This window comes from Leiobunum rupestre, chromosome 1, assembly GCF_980474605.1.
Source record: "Leiobunum rupestre chromosome 1, qqLeiRupe1.1.hap1, whole genome shotgun sequence".
In the NCBI taxonomy this organism is placed as follows: Eukaryota; Metazoa; Arthropoda; class Arachnida; order Opiliones; family Sclerosomatidae; genus Leiobunum; species Leiobunum rupestre.
The window spans coordinates 49,044,030-49,066,005 of record NC_143384.1 but is presented as its reverse complement, the minus strand read 5'-3'; the positions used below and the strand labels follow the sequence as shown (position 1 = coordinate 49,066,005).

Below are 21,976 nucleotides of genomic sequence, written 5' to 3'. Positions count from 1 at the left end.
TAGTATATTATATGGAGATTTTGAAATAATTATCCTTAAATAGTCCCAAAATATGCTAACATGGTCTCAAAATTGTTGTGTTAATGACGTAAGGTCTAAATTGACCTTATCGCGTATTATGATAAAAAAGCTATTTACGACCGTATAAATAACCCCGGTCATTCTGACACGGTGTGCATTCGCTTTCAGCCCTCAACATGTAAATATTGATTTTGTAAATTATGTGACGAAGTTTAGAATAAGACAATAAATCTTTTAACGAGATAAATCATAGTTCTTTATTGCATCTAATACAACATGGTGTCAGAATAAAACACAAACCAACCTGCTGACTGTTCCTGCCTGCTGTTCCCGTCTCGCTTCGTTCCCGCTTCATTGACGTACTCCACCAGTGCTATCCGGTTTATTATGCTTCCTGCCCAAACCACAGCCTCGTTCCAGATCAGTCCGCCGGAGTCGTTGAGAAACCCGAGTGACTGGCCGGCTTGGATAAAGCGCTTTGAACGATTTCGCCTTGCGTCTGGACTGAGTAAATGTTCAGAAACGGAACAGGTCAACGCTCTGGTGTACTTCATGGGACCACAAGCAGAAGCCATATACGAATCTTTCAAGTTACCTCCTGAGGATGCAGCCGTCTACGATACCGTCAAAACACGATATGACAACCACTACGTCGTGAAGAGGAATCGTACATATGAACGCGCTAAATTCAACTCCAGAGTGCAACAGGAGGGCGAATGCATGGAGGTGTTCATTACGTCGTTACATACACTAGCCAAGCACTGCGAATATGGCGATCTGCACGAAGAGATGATCTGCGACCGTATCGTCGTAGGGATACGAGATAAGGGTCTATCCGAGAAGTTACAACTAGAAAAGAATCTCACCCTTGAGAAAGCTGTAACGATGACGAAACAAAACGAACAAGTGAAACTTCAACAGAAAGAGATCCATCCGCCTAAAGACAAGGTCACTGTAGATCGTCTCCACGCGAAGAAATCGAACTCAGCATCTGGGACACAGTATGATGCATCAAGGCAACCAGCAGCAGGACGCCGACGAGACAATCCAAGGAATGCGATGCAAGGTACCAGAGAACCACCCGGAAACAGTGGCTGTCTGAATTGCGGAAATACACGGTCACACCCTCGAGAAAAGTGCCCAGCAAAGAACGCTACCTGCTTTAATTGCCAGAAGAAAGGTCACTTCAAATCAAAGTGCAGAAGTACCGCTGTAGAAGAAATCACGAGCTCAAGCACCAACCTAGAAGCTTTCCTAGGAGCGATACAAGGTGGCAAAACAAACAGATGGACAGCTACGATTTCCATCGGTAAGCAGCTAATAAAATTTAAGGTGGACACTGGAGCAGAGGTCAGCGCCATATCGAGCAGAACCTCCAGAATACCAACCTAGCCAGATCAATGATGGAGTCGGATAGACGATTATTTGGTCCAGGTCGCAAGGAGATACGATGTCTTGGAGTCATACAAGCACGGCTCAAGTATCATGGCAACACTGTCAACGAGAAGCTCTATGTAATACCGAATCTCGACGTACCACTCCTTAGCTTAGAAGCCAGCCAAGCTCTGAGAATAATCGCACGAATCGATGCAGTTGAAGACACGAAGACAACGGCCTCTATTGCTGAAGAATTTCCGATGCTCTTCACTGGTTTGGGAATGGTCGAGAAGAACTACACCATTCGCCTTCGGAAAGATCCAGTACCGTATGCTCTTCCGACAGCGCGACGTGTCCCACTACCGTTAATGCGGCAGACTAAGGAAGAAATTGACCGAATGCTGAAAGATGGGGTGATAACACCAATCGAGGAACCGACAGACTGGTGTGCCCCAATGGTCATCGTGCGAAAACCGTCAGGCCAGATCAGAATATGCGTGGACTTCGTTGAACTAAACAAATATGTACCAAGAGAACGTTTTCAACTACCGGCAGTAGACTACACACTGGGACAACTGGCGGGGGCCAAGATATTCACGAAGCTGGATGCAAACAGCGGCTATTGGCAAATTCCATTGGATCCGGATTCGGCTCGTCTGACGACATTTATTACACCGTTTGGACGTTTCCATTTTAACCGTCTGCCATTTGGATTGAGTTCCGCTTCCGAGCACTTTCAACGACGCATACAGGAGTGCCTAGAAGGAATAAAGGGCGCATCGAACCTACAAGACGACATTTTGGTCTGGGGTCGACTCAAGAGGAACACGATACGCGGTTGCGACAGGTGCTGGAACGTTTAAAATTAGCCGGAATTACGCTCAACAAAGCCAAATGTCGGTTGTCCGTCTCACAAGTCACCTTCCTGGGTCATGTCGTCGATGAAAAAGCAATTAAGCCTGACGGAGAAAAAAAAAGCAATAACCGAGTTCCCGACACCGAAGAACATCAAGGATCTGAAGCGTCTCTTGGGCACAGTCAACTATCTGGGAAAATTCATTCCTGGTATGTCCGAGACTCTCAAGCCGTTGAATGCACTTTGCAGCACGAAAAACGTTTGGCAGTGGGGTCCCAGTCAAGATCAAGCCTTTCTGAGCATCAAGTCTATCCTGAGCAGTAAACCAATACTCGCAATCTACGATCCATCAAGACCAACTATCGTAGCAGCTGACGCTTCCTCATTCGGCATTGGAGCCGAATTGAAGCAAGAACAAGCAGATGGCCAAATTCGCCCCGTAGCGTATGCGTCAAAGACACTATCGGACGCCGAAAGAAGGTACGCCCAGATAGAAAAAGAAGCGCTCGCTCTGGCCTGGGCGTGCGAACGCTTCAACGGGGATCCTAATAGAACTCGAAACCGACCACAAACCACTCCTTCAAATCCTGCAAAGCAAGCACTTGGATGACCTATCGCCCAGACTCCAGAGGCTGCGAATAAGAATGATGCGTTATGACTATAAGATCAAATACGTTCCTGGTAAGGATCTCATCGTAGCTGACACACTCTCACGCAATCCGCTACCAGACATCGGGAGTACGGAGCTCGAACAGGAACTATCAGCCTCTATCAATCTGGTTACGACGGGCATTCCCACCTCTGACGTCAAGCTAGCCGAAATCTGGAAGTTACAATCCGAGGACGAGATATGCCAAGTCTTACAGCGCTACATCATCGATGGGTGGCCAGCGAAGAGTCGCATACCCGAACGCGGTTCACTCTACTATCCGCATCGTAACGAACTATCTTTCCAAGATGGTCTAATCATGTATGGCGCCAGAATTTATATTCCAACCAAGTTGCAAGATGAAATATTATCCAGAATTCATGATGGACATCAAGGCATCACCAAGTGCAGAGAAAGAGCTAAAACCACAGTTTGGTGGCCCGGGTTGTCGAAAGCCATTGAAGAGAAGGTAAAACGCTGCATTGCTTGTACCATGGAATTAAAAAATCCAAGCGAGCCGCTACTACCGTCACCATTTCCCGATCGACCCTGGCAAGTAGTTGCAATGGACTTGTTCTACTTGAACATGGTATTTATTAGTGACTGATTACTACTCTCGTTTTTTCGAAGTGCGTACTCTAACCGATCTCAGGTCGACCGCTGTCATCTCGCATATCAAGTCTATCTTCGCAACTCACGGAATCCCCGAAACTGTTCGAATTGACAATGGCCCGCAATTCGCACCCGTCACCACGTCCGAATTCAGCTCGTTCGCCAAAAACTATGGGTTCAAAATCATTACCTCAAGTCCACGCTACCCTCAAAGCAACGGCTTTGTCGAAGCAGCAGTCAAGGTTATAAAACAACAGATGAAGAAGTCGGAAGACATTTATCTTGCCCTGTTGTCCTATCGCTCAACGCCGCTATCGAATGGCTACAGCCCAGCAGAGTTAATGATGGGAAGAAAACTACGATCAACAGTCCCAACCTCTTCCAGGCAACTAGACCCGGCCATTCCATCCCGAAAGGAAGTCGCTGAGAAAGAGACGATGCGCAAACAAAAACAAAAAGACCAGTACGACAACCGCCACAAGGCCAAACCACTCCGAAGTCTGGGAAAAGGAGAAGTAGTATGGGTCATTGACTTAAGGCGTCAAGGAACGATAATTGAACCAGCAAATGAACCACTATCATATCTAGTATCCACGTCAACTGGGGTCATCCGACGCAACCGAATTCATTTGGTTCCCATCTGTACCGAGTCAACACAAGAACTTAAAGAAATATCCGAGGAGCCGAATACTCACGAGATTTATCGACAACCCCAGCCAATAGAGCAACAACGACCATTCAGCCCGTCAGCAAGAACAGTAATGGTCACCAGATCCCAGTCGCACCAACCAGATAACTGCGTTAGAGCTGTTCCAGTTGAACCTCAGTCTAGTCCACGTCCATCCCGAGCCGGAACGTCACAACAAACCAGATACGAAACGAATCCATCAATGGAAAACAACGACCGTTCAGCATCGACAAAGACAATCACGAGATACGGACGCGAAAGCAAGAAAACGTCAAGATTCGTTCCAAATGTATAAAAAACTTAAAGGGAAGGATGTTGTGTTAATGACGTAAGGTCTAAATTGACCTTATCGCGTATTATGATAAAAAAGCTATTTACGACCGTATAAATAACCCCGGTCATTCTGACTGGGTGTACATTCGCTTTCAGCCCTCAACATGTAAATATTGATTTTGTAAATTATGTGACGAAGTTTAGAATAAGACAATAAATCTTTTAACGAGATAAATCATAGTTCTTTATTGCATCTAATACAACAAAAATATGATACGTATGATCTCAAAATCTTAAAAATTGCCTCAAAATCTTCTGAAATAACTCCCGAAATAGTCTAAAATAACCTTTTAAATATACTAGAGTTATCTCAAAAGTTCAAAAAAGTCTAAAATTACCTTTTAAATATTGTGTAAAAAATATCTGAAAAAAATATATTTTCTTACAAAGGTCTTCTAATTTCCGGTTGCCATCGTCACCATCATATATTTCATTTTATCGAAATTTTTTAATTGTTACTTGGGGATCTAGTAAGAAAGTTTCAGGGGATTTTTTATAGATATAATCGCCTTGCTTACACTTTATTGGAGATACATTTATTCCAAATCGAAAAATACCATTCAAATCGGCCCTCTAGCTGGTTTTGAATTAAATTAGCGCCAATCACCCCTAGATTATTCTTAACGTGGGAACAGAAATGGGGCATTCATTGATCCACCCTAAATTTGGAATATCATTATCCCTTTAAAGACTTTCTGACCCAATTTATTTTTTTCTTGCTGTCTAGCTATATATCTATCAACATCGACAGTAATTCTTTGAAATGTAGGTCTTAAATTGAAAAATATAAATATGAATGAACATGCAAATTTATCACTCACGTACTACGTTCGAAAGGTAAGTGTCAACGCATTCTGTTATATCATTTTATCATTCGGGAAGTTTCGGTGCCAGACGTTTCGGTGTTTAGTTCGTTTAGGTGCCATATTTGAATTCTACACTTCATAAGGAAAATGATTTGTTATCAATTGTTTTAGGTACTTTTAATCGGCTTTCTATTTTTATTGCAATGTTTTTAGGTTTCTCAATTAAAACTATTGATAAACTAAAACAGTCTTATTTTATTAACAACTGTTACACGCTTTGTACAGGCATGGTCAACTTTGACACTCGCGCAATAGCGGCCAACCCATTCCCCAAAATTCCATGAACCAGGATTTTCCCGCTATAAACCATGCTGGAAATGCATCAGATTTCTAGCCCGGTGTACCGGTAAGATTTAAACCACACCACCGGAGGTCCGTCATCATAATTCCTTACGCCAGCGTCCACAAGCCCGGACAGGTGACAAAACCAGCATGGGTAGCAGAACCCTACCACTGATGGTCGCACTCTCGACGCAAGCCGCTCAACCCAGCAGAAGGTGCAGCAATGGGCCGACCAGCGCGCCACTTCGCACACAGCAGTGGGAATGAGAGCGGATGCTCTGGCAACCTCGGCCGACACCCTACCTACGAAGTTAGAGAGCCAAACCCATTGGAAAGAGCTCCTAAAGGGGAACGGCGATCACACCCGGCACAGCTGGCACCGGAGATACCGGTGGGAGTCCAAAAAGCCGGGAAACAGGACCGCCGTGCCCTCATACGGAGGCCTGCCGACCCACAGCAGGCTACCCAATCCGCCGAGGCGGCCGGTTTGCCTGTACCCTCTCCGTTAGCCCGGGCCGAAGCCCGGTTACCAGCCCACACCGGACCGAAGTCGGAGGTGGAGATAGGACCATTAGGACGGAGCTAACATCTCCCAGCACGCCACCACCCGTGATGGGTTACAAGACTCCCCGGTAAAGCCGCCAGTTATTGCACAATCCGACCCCTTGTGGGCCCTATAAACCATGCTATAAACTATCGGCGTTCAGCGCCACGCTCGTTTTTATATTGGCTTCAATGCAAAAACTCTTATAAAAATAATTTTCCGCTAGGGGCACTCAGAGCCGAGATATATTTTTGTTCGTAGGTCAATATAGAAACTTCAACGAATGGGTTGGCCACTATGGCACGAGTGTCAAAGTTGGCCGTGGTACAGGTACCCACCATCACGTATGCAAACGATGTTCTACCGTATTCCCGGGTCTCAATCACAGCCTTTGAATATGCTCAGGTAGAAATTGGCTGTGCTGCACTTTCGGCGGGCCCTTTCGCTGCTAAGGCTGCAATTAAAGGTGAAATGGGTTGGAGCAGAATGGAAGAACGTGAAGCTACGAGTAAGCTGAAATACCTAGGGCGGCTGTTACTTATGCCGGCGTCCATGCTTCTGGCATAGTTTTTAGATCGCTGAGGCTTCAAGGAGTTGGGACCAGGCTATTTAAGCGTATGGCACAGCTTGATCGTGTCTATGGCAATGGCACGACCCGAAATACAGCGACGAACGAGAGAGAATGGGCTGCTGTAGTAGTGCGAGATGTTCATGAAGCGGCGGAGAGGAGTTGGCATAATGATGTCAAAAGCAAGAATAGTCTGAAGCTCTACCAAGTGAAACAGAAGCCACAGAGCGAATCGTGTTATGATGGTTCTTAGTGTAGTGGCCTCCTGTTCGACGCTAGAACGGGCTGCCTTCTGAAGGGAGAGAGGCAATATTGGTTGTTTGGTTTTGAACCGGCCTGCAAGCTGCGTGGGAATGTATATGAAGACATCGCCCATGTACTCTTTCATTGCCCGGTTGGTGAAAGCGATGAAGATATCTTTGAATGGCGCGTGCGGAACCCGGAAGTCTCCTCAGAGGAAGCCCTTGGATTGTCAGGAAATTTTCATCACTTGTATATAGTTAAACACATTCTTGTTACCTGGAGGGCTAATAAAGATTAGTGGCGGCGTGGAAATATTTAGGAATTTAAATGTTTATTCATTATATATATAATTTTATTGTTGCATTCTGTAACTTATATTTGTGACTTTCCAGTACTATATATTATATATTTGGTTTAATGTTGTGTATTGTTTTTAAATCGTGCTCCCTTTAATTTGGTGACGCCACCCCGATTTCGAGGGGTTGTACTTTGTATGGGTTTACCAATAAATCTTAAATCTTAAATTACAGTTGCTTTCCCATCTCATGTCGTCTGTAAACAAGGATATCACAACAGGGACGATAATAAGCAAAAATAATATACATCCAGAAAAGCCAGATTTTCTAAATAGTAATGATGAGCCCCAAAAGGGTGAAAGCGGTTTGCTGTTGGAATCTTTGGCTGAAATTTTGACTTTGATAAGATTGAGTGGTCGGATATTCAAAGAAATCCCATATACGTTTCAAGAAATCCGAAATCCAGCCGGAATTTCTTCAAAATCTCAAAAGTCGGCAAAGCAGAAATCCGACGTGAAATCGAAATATTGCGAATTGGCGAAAAATGGAAAAATCGTGACACCCAACGGGAAATCGCAAAATCTGACGATAAATCATGAAATCCGTTGAGAAATCCAAAAATAAGGGACCAAAGTCAAGAAATCCGAAATATAACAAGAAATCTTGAAATCCGACATAAAATCCCGGATTTAAAAATCGCGTACACATTTTTGGTGAATATCCGAACCCTCGGATAAGATTATTATGATCACAGCCCTACAGCATTGTACATAATAAAAACATGTCTGTAGTGTTTAAAATCAATATTATAATTCTTATTTGGTTAAATCATGATATATAAAGTCCTCAAGGCGTGTTTGTCATCAGTGATTGGCCGAACGATTAAGAGTGAGATCGCTGATTGGCTGCAAGTTCGAAAGTGATATCGCTGATTGGCTGCAAGTTCGAAATTTATATCGCTGATTGGCTGCAAGTTCAAAAGTGATATCGCTAATTGGCTGCAAGATTAAGAGTGAGATCGATGATTGGCTGCAAGTTCGAAAGTGATATCGCTGATTGGCTTCAAGTTCGAAAGTTATATCGCTGATTGGCTGCAAGTTCAAAAGTGATATCGCTAATTGGCTGCAAGATTAAGAGTGAGATCGATGATTGGCTGCAAGTTTGAAAGTGATATCGCTGACTGGCTGCAAGATTAAGAGTGAGATCGATTATTGGTTGCAAGTTCAAAAGTGATATCGCTTTTTTTTAAATATGGATTCTTTACATATTTTTTACTTATCAAAACGTTTCCTTATCTCTAATCAAATGTTAAACGACATGTTACTTGAAATATGACTTGAAAATTCTCCGGTTTTTTTCTGTTGCGACTATTTATTTTTTTATAATATATATAATTCTTGACTTCCAGGCCAAATATGAAATGATTGTAACCAAAACTAAGCCTCTGGACCCAGCCGATAGAATTATCATCGATTTTCTAACAACATTTAAATCGAAGTAAGACCATTTATTCGGATATAATTTAGTTATTCTTTTTTTGTTAATTAATTTAAAAATATCGTGTTTTATAAAATTGTTCGGTTTATCTTAAAGTTATAATTTGTATTACATTTCAAAGGGTTGCAGTTTATTACACTGTTAATGAAAATGAAGTAAGTACTGTTTATCATTTTAATTATACATTAACAGCAAGATTCCATAAGATCAACATGAAAAATATTCGATCTCAATATCTTAATATCAATCACCATTTACAAATTATAAAATGTATTTTTAATTTAATATCATTTTTATCTCTCTGGTTTTGTTTCCACATATTTCTAAACATTAATGTGTCTTTTTAGCCCGCTGACCTCCGGATGTCGACGAAATATTTGGGTTTCAAGACAATAAAAGGCGCTCTGACCATAGGCGTACCAACGGATTTCGAAGAATTTAAATTACTTTCGAAAGAATCTCGTCATTACAATATTTCATTCACAGAAAATCTAAAAATTTTAAGTTACGAAGTGAGTAGAGTTACGAAATTAGTAAGTGAGTATGAAAGTAGCTAAGGTTACGAAATAAGTGAGTATCAGAGTGTAAGCATCGCTTAATTATTACACGTTACATGTAATAACTAGTCTTCATAACAGATGGCGATAGTGCATCTAAAACTAAATGTATTACCAGCCACTCAATTTGAGAGATGACGAACCCTGACTTTGTCAGAGCTAGGAGGATGTATACATCCTCCTAGATCAGAGGTTCGCGCTCTCGCGTCAACACCGGTAACGATGGTCAAGTAGGCCACTGCGATAACGTTAAGCCTTTTTGTAAATCTATTTGTAATCGTAATAAACAGTTAATCATTTCAAAATACGCCTAATAAATTAATTAAGGACAACTTAGCTAAGACGCTGAATTCCTGACACTAATAAGAGTAGCTAGAGTTACAAAATGAGTATGACATTAGCTAGAGTTAAGACATGATTATGGAAGTAGCAAGTGTTACGAAGTGAGTATAACAGTAGCTAGAGTTGCGAAGTGAGTATGACAATAGTAAGAGTTACGAAGTGATTATGAAAGTAGCAAGTGTTACGAAGTTAGTATAACTGTAGCTAGAGTTACGAAGTGAGTATGACAATAGTAAGAGTCACGAAGGGAGTATGACAGTAGCAAGAGTTACGAAGTAAGTATGGAATTAGCTTAAGTTACGAAGTTAGTATGACATTAGCTAGAGTTACGAAGTTAGTATGACATTAGCTAGAGTTACGAAGTTAGTATGACATTAGCTAGAGTTACGAAGTTAGTATGACATAAGCTTAAGTTACGAAGTTAGTATGACATTAGCTTAAGTTACGAAGTTAGTATGACATTAGCTAGAGTTCGAATTGAATCTTCTATAAAATGAAGTGACGTGAGTTATACTTGCTATATTATACGTAATATATCTATATTTAGTTTCGCCGTATTATATGCGTTGATGAACTATGGTTATAAAGAAAGACTTCGTTAAATTTGCATATATTTAAAACTTTATTAAGGCTTAAGCCTTAGTCTGACTAGTTTCGGCTAGCTTAGCTGGCCATCTTCAGAGAAAAAAAAGTTTTAAATATATGCAAATTTAACGAAGTCTTTCTTTATAACCATAGTTCATATTATACGTAGTTATCTCGCCTATCTGATACAATTCGGCAAACGTTGTTGCTTTGAGAAATATGTAGATATTTTTGTAAAGCCAATAATGTGTTAATTTAATTTCACGGAGAATGACAATGTTGAGACTATGAATGGGCATTTTCGTAAAACTTCCCTCGGCACGAGTGGGGAAAGGAAACACGACTGAGCTTGAAGCGCGTGTGGGAAGACGCAAGCTTAAGGAACCAATAAGAAGGAAGGAGGTTACGGTTGGAGCGTGGGGATAGAAATTGGGAACAAAGCAAAACATTCCGAAAATATAAATAATTACATTCTTATCATCTTATCATTGTGATAATATGACATTTTTAAAATTGCTTAATTTATAAATATACTTTATCTACGTAGGCTACTTAAATTGCACAACAAAAATTTCTTTCTGCTTGGCGCTTTAGAAAATATCAACCAACAATAGTGGACATAAATAAGTTTAATTTTTATAACCAAATAATAGATAGAGTTAAAGTATTGCTATATACTCTGTTTTGAGTAGAAAGGGATTTCCCATTAGACGTGATAGCATATCAGATATATTGATAATATTTTAATCGTGATTATTAGGACTCCCTCGTATTATTTAATCATGATTACATCCAAATAAACTTGTAACATTTGGCTGTACACAGATTGAAATATTTAAAACTTAGTCTAGAGCCGCAAAAGAAGAAATGCAAAAGAAGAACTGGAACAATATCGAAGAATTAATAAAAAATAACTTTAATTATTGTATTTTTAGTTGTGGATTTTGATTTTGGGAACAATTGCGCTCCTTTTCGTACTTAAGCGTATCGAGTTCCATCTTAGATCGAGGAATACTAAGTTTCCTAAAAGTGAAATTGAAAGTGCCATGTATAGACGTAAATCACCTAGTAAGTCAATTTCAAATTTAATTTGTTAAAGAATCTGAAATAATTATAGAAAAAGGGTTTCAGATTTCAATGATGGCGGATGTAAAATATAGAATGTAGTTCAAAATTTAAAAAAAGTAAAACCAACATTTCATCCCTCTTCGTTTATCTTTTGTTCACCGAACAATAAACATTTACTCTCTTTCGGTCCTCGTGTACCCTGCTTTCTTGAAATAATTATTCCTTATCGTGGGTTTCACGTTCTTTCTTTTAGCGAAATTTCGATGTATTTGTAAAATTATACATGAAATAAATAAATAAATAAAAATATCAGCTAGGCCCGGTTACAATGCATAGGAGGGTGGTGGCAAGCCCTTCATGCCACACGAGCCAACTGCTCCATACACTCACTTTTACCGTTTTTGGTCCGTTAACCTCAACATGTTTCTATGAAAAGCGAAAAACTCGAGGGAAAACGCACATTTTTTTGGAACAGAAGGATTTTATTTTTAATATTTTGCGCAACAAAATTAGCGCGAAGGTTTTATCGTTTTGATAAATTTGTAATTATTTAATTTATTTGTTTCAGGTTATTAGTATTGGTTTTTAGATTTTGATATATTTTTCACATAATTTTGGGTCATATTTTAAAATAAATAAAAAGTGTAAGGCTATTAAGTATTATTATAATAACACGGTAATTAACAATAAAATGGTTACGCATTTGGACTATGCAATGGTTTGCCACAGTCTATGAACGAACTCAAATGTCTGACAAGAGTAATAAAAGCTTTTCCCTCAAAATGCAATTGTTTTCGAAATTTGCTTACAAGGTTGTTCCAGTCAAGTACGTCATTGTAAATATGTTTCTTTGCCATATTCCAGAGTCTCGACGGAGTGGATTACATGGGCCACAAATGGCAGTTATTGGAAATTTATCAAAACCATAAAACCATCAAGTTATTTTTGTTATAAATCAAATGAATTCATTAAACTCAAAGAAAATGTGTTTCTTGATCCTTAATCTTTGTTCACGCTTTCAGCTGTTGTTCATTTACCTATAGTTGGCAAAGACGTTTCTCGCCCTCAACGGCCCAGCTCTTACTTAGAATTACATCTTTTCTCTCAAAATACTAGAGACAACATTGGGGTACTTTCGTAAACTGAATTGGTAAATAAATGTAAAATGATAAATAATTATAACAGGAGGTTGCCTCAATAACGGCACCCGTATAAACCGATATATAAACAAAAATTGATTTATCTATTTCGCGGAATAAACTTTTCATAGACATATAGGCCAAAAAATAATAGCAAGTCTTTTATGAATACTGATGGTTGTCACCTCTTAGCGAAGGTGACGGTCAAGACACGTATTGTCCCTGCTGACTAGTGACGCAAGTTAGTCAATGCAATCTACGAAAATTAGTCAGTGACACCTGACACTAACGCGAAAGCAGTAGTACTCTAATGGTTGACTGTCGGGCGAAGTGGGAGAGGTCAGATGAATAGGCGAGCAAGCGTCCTCCTTTGCGAATCAGCGGGATGCCAACAACCTGTTGAAAATTACCCAGTCGTCAATGCGAGGGTAAGCGTAGAGGGAAAGAAAGTTTCTGAGGTGACCAGCTGAAGAAATCTTCGACTTTTCAGTGCGAAAAAATCTTTACCTGCCCAGATGATGTCGGTGCTAACGAGTAATAGTCTATTTTTACATGTTTGGCTATGTTTTTGTGACAATTTAAGAAGATGTGTCGGAGAGATAAGCCAATTGTTGGTTAGAGCGGGATGGTCAGCTATTGCCGACATGAATAGAGGGGCCAGCACATACCCGCCTGAACCCTTTTTTCGGATTCAAAGTGAAACTAGGAATTTTAAAACTGGCTTTATGTATTTCAGGAGAAATCAAAGATATATCAGTGAGCTCATTAAAATGTCTATTAATTATATGGAGTTTGTCCAAATTCTTTCTGGTGGAATCCTTCAAAGGTCACCTTTCGTCGAAATTCTCAATCATTACCCACAAATACGTCAATTCATTGGACGATATTTTGACGCAAATGAAATTAATATTAATTAATGGAAAATTCATTGAAAAATCATTCTTTGAGGTGAGTTCCATACATTTTATTTACATCACTTGAACACCTCTTTTTTATCAATCATGGACCGTAAATAAACCTAGCTTCGATTTCTTTAACGTCACTGTCTCTATAGCCACGGTTGCACTCGATACCAGTACCATGAAAAAATAAATACTGGCACCATGAAATTATATTTCCCAGTTTTTAGTGACTACATTTTCTGGTAGCCGGTTAGAAAAAGCCACGGAAAGAACATCCAGAAAAAAATTTATGCTAGTTAAAAAAAGGCACGGTCTAAAAATCCATATCGATAAGATAAATTTTTTTCTGCGGCTATAAGCCCCGTTTTCAATGACGATAAATTTCAGGCTTTTCGCTTTTGCTTTTTGGACGCGCTTTTATTTCAAAAGAAGCCTATATCAAATCCATTTAGATATCTGCGTGATTTTTGTTCGGAAAAATCGTCATTGAAAATGGGGCTTAATAAACCTAGATTGAAGATTCTAGGTGTTGTGAAAACAGTTAGTCATTGAAAGGCCATGCTACCATAAAAACTGATTTGGAAATTAAGAATCCTTCGTCTGCTTCTGAAATTCATAATCAATGTACAGGAAAAATATTAATACACGCGAAGATATTAATAATGACGTGAATTATTAAAGACAATTAAATAACTAACCCCTGATGACGGAGCGATAATGCTGCCGAAACTAGTCGGGTTATAACATTTTTATATTTGTAAATAAAATCTGTTCTTGTGCACTTTTTAAATATCGTGGTATTTTATTCCTTATTTAAATTAGTAAATTTGGGAAAGTCGCTATCCAAATATTAAACTAACTAGTCATTGAAAATTTAAAACTGGTTTTAAAAAGCCAAATATATTTAAAAAATAATGATTATAAACTATTTCTCAATCTTTGGCGTGAGACTAAGACACCTAAAGAAAATGATTTAGACTGTATTAGTGTTAGTTTCTATGATAATTTTCCTATGTGCCTAAGGGGGGCGTAAGTCGCTTTACGTAAAAGTTCATACGATGAAAGCCTCCAGATATGAACAAACTTCACCTCTGATCTTCTTAGTTAGTAATGTCGGACATTGAATCCAACGTATATCTTCAAGAAAATGAATGATAAACTGAAAATTGCTCAACACGTTACGAGAGGTGGAAGGAATTAAAAATCATGTGGCTGATAAGACTTGAAGCTGATTTATAGCGAGTCCAAAAAATTATTAGAAGAAAGAGTTCAAGCGAGATATCGTGTAATCTATTTAAATGTAACCCGGCCACCTGTTTAAAGGCATTATAAATCGTTAGATGACTTGGGCCTAAGGTGGTGCCTTGTAGAGACGAGTCGGGCCCACTTTTTTTTCGGCCCGACCCGACCCGACCCGAAAAACGTAAAAATAAATTTTTCCCGATCCGACCCGACCCGAAATAATTAAATTAAAATTTTGCCCAACCCGAAATTTTTAAAATTAAATTTTGCCCGACCCGACCCGACCCGACCCGTAAAAAATGAAAATAATTTTTGCCCGACCTGACCCGACCCGATAAATTAAAAAATCGATTTTGCCGGCCCGGCTCGGAAACCCTATAAGACCCGAAGAACCGCCGCAACCCATAGCATGAAGCTCTTTCAATTTTATTATATAGTGTAGATGAGAGGGGCAGGTCACTTCCTTGATTAACGACGTACCCCTCAAAAGATTAAATCTGAATTAATCGTGATTATTTGGATTAAATTCAATTTAATCACGATTAAGTTGAATTTAATCCAAATAATCACGATTAATTCAGATTTAATCTTTTGAGGGGTACGTCGTTAATTGAATTTAATCAATTTAATCGTGATTAAATTGAATTTAATCAACTTAATCGTGATTAAATTGAATTTAATCAATTTAATCGTGATTAAATTGAATTTAATCAACTTAATCGTGATTAAATTGAATTTAATCAATTTAATCGTGATTAAATTGAATTTAATCAACTTAATCGTGATTAAATTGAATTTAATCAATTTAATCGTGATTAAATTGAATTTAATCAACTTAATCGTGATTAAATTGAATTTAATCAACTTAATCGTGATTAAATTGAATTTAATCAACTTAATCGTGATTAAATTGAATTTAATCAACTTAATCGTGATTAAATTGAATTTAATCAACTTAATCGTGATTAAATTGAATTTAATCAACTTAATCGTGATTAAATTGAATTTAATCAACTTAATCGTGATTAAATTGAATTTAATCAACTTAATCGTGATTAAATTGAATTTAATCAACTTAATCGTGATTAAATTGAATTTAATCAACTTAATCGTGATTAAATTGAATTTAATCAACTTAATCGTGATTAAATTGAATTTAATCAACTTAATCGTGATTAAATTGAATTTAATCAACTTAATCGTGATTAAATTGAATTTAATCAACTTAATCGTGATTAAATTGAATTTAATCAACTTAATCGTGATTAAATTGAATTTAATCAACTTAATCGTGATTAAATTGAATTTAATCAACTTAATCGTGATTAAATTGAATTTAATCAACTTAATCGTGATTAAATTGAATTTAATCAACTTAATCGTGATTAAATTGAATTTAATCAACTTAATCGTGATTAAATTGAATTTAATCAACTTAATCGTGATTAAATTGAATTTAATCAACTTAATCGTGATTAAATTGAATTTAATCAACTTAATCGTGATTAAATTGAATTTAATCAACTTAATCGTGATTAAATTGAATTTAATCAACTTAATCGTGATTAAATTGAATTTAATCAACTTAATCGTGATTAAATTGAATTTAATCAACTTAATCGTGATTAAATTGAATTTAATCAACTTAATCGTGATTAAATTGAATTTAATCAACTTAATCGTGATTAAATTGAATTTAATCAACTTAATCGTGATTAAATTGAATTTAATCAACTTAATCGTGATTAAATTGAATTTAATCAACTTAATCGTGATTAAATTGAATTTAATCAACTTAATCGTGATTAAATTGAATTTAATCAACTTAATCGTGATTAAATTGAATTAAATTCAATTTAATCACGATTAAATTGATTAAATTCAATTTAATCACGATTAAGTTGATTAAATTCAATTTAATCACGATTAAATTGATTAAATTCAATTTAATCACGATTAAGTTGATTAAATTCAATTTAATCACGATTAAGTTGATTTAATCATTTTACTATAATTAAGACGCACCCAAAATGGAAGTGAGCTGCCCCTCGTGTAGATGTAGATATGCAATACAAAATATAACAAGAGGCATCTATTTATTTAAACAATTTTCAAAAATTAAATTTGCCCGACCCGGGGGGCCCGACTCGTCTCTAGTGCCTTGTGTATTAGCCTAGCAGATTATTATTATTTATTATTATTATTAAAGCAGAAGTGTATGATGCCTTTAAGTAGTCAAATGACTATGCAGCCTATTTGGGATATTTTTGCCCAAATAGACCTTTATATTAAGCGCAGCGTTTATCAAAAACTTCACACAAAGTTGAACTACCAAGCCGACGTGTCCCTAATCCCGTTTGGTGCAGGGCTAGACTAAACGGTCAAAATAGAGATAAATTTCGGTATTCCCATGGAAATTTCGTTCCTTCCGCAGAGCCGCAGAAGTAAAAAAATCGTTTTCCCCACCTTAATTGAGGGTGAGTGTTGAAGTAAATACGATGTAGACTTCATTCCACCCTATTAAAAACCCAAATGCGTTACTCACCTACTGAATCTCTCTTTTTATCTTTTGTCTATTGTATAAAGCTTGTTGTTTTTAAACCTTGGGTTTTGTAACCTGGAACCCATTTTAATCCTCAGTTCGCTCAATTTAGTTTAACTATATAGTGTTCCGTTTTCCAATTAATATGTTGCCCAGCACGCTTCCACTAAGCACCTTGATGTCTTGACGAGTCAGATGAATAGATCTTTCGGTTTGGGGTCAGTTTGGCGAAAAAACAATTTCGCGAAAGTGAATATAAAAAAAACCATAAAAACCATTATGGCGAATTCAAAATTTTAAAAATACCATTTTGGCGAAAATAAAAAAATTTATTGAAATTTAAAAATCCCAAACATTACAAACATTATTTCTGAAAAGGTACAATTGATATGTTTTAATCGGAAAACCCATTTTTTTAATGCATTGTAGTTTGATTGACCCCTGTATGTGTTACAAAACTGGATGATTTTAGCGTTCAGTTTTTGATATTTCTTGTTTTGGAGTTTTGGGTAACCACCAAGTTGATGTATTTTGTAAACGCAATTTTCAGTCCTTTGCTGCCCACGTCGCAATCTTTTGTGATCCTCCGAGTCGTGAACCACGAATTTATCGCCTCGGTTCGTGAATTGACATGATTCGGGTATATTCAAATCTACCAGCAATTTAGGATCAGGAAAATAGTAGGCAGACTTTCTAGAACGATTTATACGTCGTTTCATGACGACATCTTTGGGCTAATACTTCTGCACTTTTAATGGTACTTCTTCAACTGTACTGCTCATTATAGTTTACACTGACGCTACAGGGTTACTTTTAGCGATTTCCCTCGACTTAGCAACAGCAACTTCAGCCCGGGTTTTAGAATTGTCAGGTTTGTGAGATGCGTGGAGATCTACTTGCCATGCCTTTCCTCGCCCTTGTCGGCAAATAATTGACGCACTGCAGATTTCTCGTCGATAACAGTAGAAATATTCGGTTTCTTTGATAGTTTTTATTTTTGAATAAGTATACCCGCGATGAGCTTAGTACTTTTACCTTTTGACCAACTCAAATATTTTGTATATTTCATCTTGAAGGAACTGACGGATTACTATGCATTTACATATTGTTAAGAAATTGATAAGATAATGTTTTTTGCACTGATAAGATAATATATATTTTCAAATTCACCAATACGGGCATGCTTAAAAAAAAATTCGCCAACGTGGACTTAACGTTTCAAAAAATTCGCCAACGCAGCAGTGAAAAGATTTGCCAACGCGGTTTTTGCCAAACTGGCCGAATACCGATCTTTTTTCCTGGTGGCTACTCCTGCTCAGCTGTATCCTAATTGCGATGGAGGGTTTCTTACGACACGACGATGAGAAGCTAGTTGGTCCAGAGAATAAGCGGAGTTGGAAAAGACAGATCATCGACGCCCTCACTGGCAAATGGGTCGAGCCTGCTGAGCCTGTACCAACAGCAAGAGAGTGAGAAACCGCCGAATAGGGAACGGATATCAAGAAGTATCGAGTGGCGTTCAGTAATACCCGCACCATCATATGGTCTGCAGGGGATGTGGAACTAGCTACTTAAGACATACGAACAGAAGCTCCTTCCGATCTCTGGGGTCTTGGATAAGAGGAAAATGATGTTATCTCCTCTTTAAGACTCTAGCATCCGAGTCAAAAATTTCTGACCTTATTGAAGAACTGCGAACATACAATTCGAGAGTTCGTCCCCAACAACGGGACCTAATATGTCAAAGAAAAGTCCCTTCAGCTGGCCGCTAAGGAAGGCCTGGCACATCGCACTACAATGCCATATACGCCAGTGCAGAATGGGATAGCTGAAAGATATAACAGGACTATCATGGAGTCGGCCTTAACTATGCTGCACTCAAGACCGGATCTACCTCCGACGCTTTGTGCTGAAACAGTAATATCACCAGCTATGTCCTAAACCATCGCACCAACTTGTGCGCTTGGAAAGACTCCGTATGAATTATGGGATGGAAAGCAGAATCCCTCGCTGGAGCATATTCGATTTTTCTGAACCTAATGCTACGTCCATTTCCCAAAGGAGAAACGAAAGAAGTTGTCCTAGAACTAGGGTTCGAAAACCAAAAACCCAGTGGGTTTTTTAACCCACCCACCCCAAAAAACCCAATTAAAAACCCACCTGAGAAAAACCCACTTTGAAATTTCATATTTTAATGAAAAGGCATTTTTTCAAGGTGCAATGACCACTTTAATGTATCTATATCTATATCTATATATAAATATTTAGTAATTAACCGGCTTGTTAACTTAATAGTTGAGACTTGAGACTTATGACTTCAGATATCTACCAGTCATCTGGTTCAACTTTGCTGCCTTTGCAGTATCTGTACACTTTTACAAGCTTTTTTTGTTTAGAAGCTCGTTATGAGCGATTGTGACAGGTGGGACAATTCAATCCGCTCGTCCATTTGATTAATCAGGTGCGAGATATGTGTTACGGCCACGCCAACGGGGTGATACTTGGTGATAGGGGTGGGGACACCAGTGGCGGAAGTATGACAACCACCCGTTGGGGGATTAGTGGTCGTCCTCACACGGCCATCCACAAACTCTGCCTCCCAAACGCTTGGGATTACAGGAGTACGCCACTACTCCCGGCCTTTTACAAGCTTTTCAGCTTTTTCTGACACAAAAGAAAAGCAAAGCAGTCTACCTAGCAGACGATATCTAGTCCCTACAAACTTTTTTAGCAAGGCCCGACATAAGACATTTCTAATTTCTCTTGATTGGGGTTTTTTTGACATATCATGTAATACAAATAAGGAAATAGTATACTAAAATAAAAAACCCACCCGAATAAAAAAAACCACGAAAAACCCACTAAAAAACCCACTGGGTTGGAATTTTTGGAAAAAACCCGGGTTTTTTCGAACCCTGTAGAAGGCGTATCCTGGGTTCCTGGTTGGTTACGAGGACAATGCAGACGGATATCGATATACGTCCCCGAGTTCAATGGCGTCCTGCGATTCCGATACGAGAAGTTCAATCCCGAGAAATGCACCATGAATATCCGATTTCCCGTTCCAGGAGACATTTCAATTCAGGGCGAGCAGAATTCCGAAGATACGTATTGCGGAGACGTGGAATCCTGACCGGTCGATGAATCCAGAGATGTGGCTTTCCGACCCGTTGAAACGACCCCTGAAGTTACTGGTCTGTTCTCAGAGCTCGTTCTACGCTTAAGAAGACGATGCCTAAAGAATGGCAAAGGGCAAGGATCAACCTGTTGTCAGCTAGGAAGCAGCACGAGGTGTATGCATTGTTCGATCCTCTTCCTAGTCGTAAAATTATTGGAAATCGTTGGGTCTTCCGTACAAAGAAGGATGAAAACAGCATGATTATCAAATACAAGGCTCGACTTGTTAATTTCTAAAGTTGTAAATTCAGGATTCCATGATTTTCTCAACTTATTCGGAGAAGACTCCCAAAGGTGGTTCATTTTTAACCGTTTAAGAATTCCATCTTCTAAGATATTATTGCCATTAAGCGAGAACTCACGGTTTGTTGGTTTCATCTTGATTTGGTGGTGAATCGTTATCTTCGGGGTTTGCAATTTTATATAGTGCCACCAATATTTTCTCGTGCTGCATGATCTTAGATGGTTTGATTTTAAATTTGAATTTGAGACTACAATTCTAAATGGATTCAATATGACATTTTTCACACTGTTTTCATCAACTGCCATCCGAGTAGGTATTGTCATGATCAATTGCAGATTTTTATGAATCGTGTAGCGTAAGCGGAGCTGTTCATTATAGACCCGTTCTCTCCGTGTGTGTGGGTGTGGGTGTGCGAACGGCCAAAGGCGGGGAGGTTTCACGTTTTTTCAGTCTGCGAGCGTCCGAAGGCAGGGAGTTTTCGTGTTTCAGGTCTACGAGCGTCAATGTAAGCGGCTCTACGGCTTTTACACTCGTTCGTTTCGTGCGATCTAGAAGAAATCGGAAACCACCATCGGATTCCTGAGATTTCAGACTATTTAAAACATTCTATTTGAAGTTAAATTCGATAAATTTTAAATGCTAAATCACTGGAAACAAATTTCGTTAATATCCCGAAAAGTGGCCGGGCTTCGGCAAGGAACTCGGAATCAGTAGCGTAGCCAGGGGGGGCACATGCCCCCCCGAAACGTATGGTCGTACGTACAAATATTTTTATTTTTTTCCTTTTTTTTCAATGGTGTGCCCCCCCCCCCGAAACCAAATCCTGGCTACGCTACTGCAAGTCAGAGAGAGAAGTAGAGAATGACCAATAAGAATGCGGGGGAAATAAACGGGTTCGAGTCAGTGTGAGAAATAAGGCACTTTCACAGGCCAATCGCCAGCTTAAAAATTAGCTGGGTCCGTTTAAAAATGAAATAATAATAATAATTATAATAATAATCAGCTGGGCTAATACCCAAGGCACCACCCTAGGCCTAAGTCATCGAGCGACTTTTAAAGCCTTTAATTCAGGTGGCCGGGTTACAATAGGAGGGTGGTGGCAAGCCCTGCAAGCCCTGCAAGCCCTGCAAGCCACGCGAGCCAACAGCTCCCTACACTAACTATTACCGTTAACCTCAACAAGTTTTTATGCTTGGGGTGTTAGTGGCCCTGGTGACCACTTAATTAATTCAAAGTTTTTTCCCTTCAAGATTTTAGTTCATTAAAAAATACTATATTAATCCCTAAAATTGTTTGGTCTTTGCTTCTACGCTGTGTGCTTGGACTTTGCTTCTACGCTCTGTGCT

General features: G+C 38.7%; 1 protein-coding gene across 1 annotated transcript; it reads left to right on the top strand.

The window, feature by feature from the left end:
• The first annotated feature begins 408 nt into the window (after nucleotides 1-408).
• Nucleotides 409-1,413, top strand: LOC149963161 (uncharacterized). The gene has a single exon (XM_090164794.1). The coding sequence runs from the start codon at nucleotides 409-411 to the stop codon at nucleotides 1,411-1,413; it is 1,005 nt and encodes a 334-aa protein (XP_090020920.1).
• Nucleotides 1,414-21,976: the final 20,563 nt, after the last annotated feature.

Excerpts from the sequence above, each read along its gene's own strand:
- LOC149963161 (XM_090164794.1), top strand. The coding sequence starts at position 409 with ATGCTTCCTGCCCAAACCACAGCCTCGTTCCAGATCAGTCCGCCGGAG.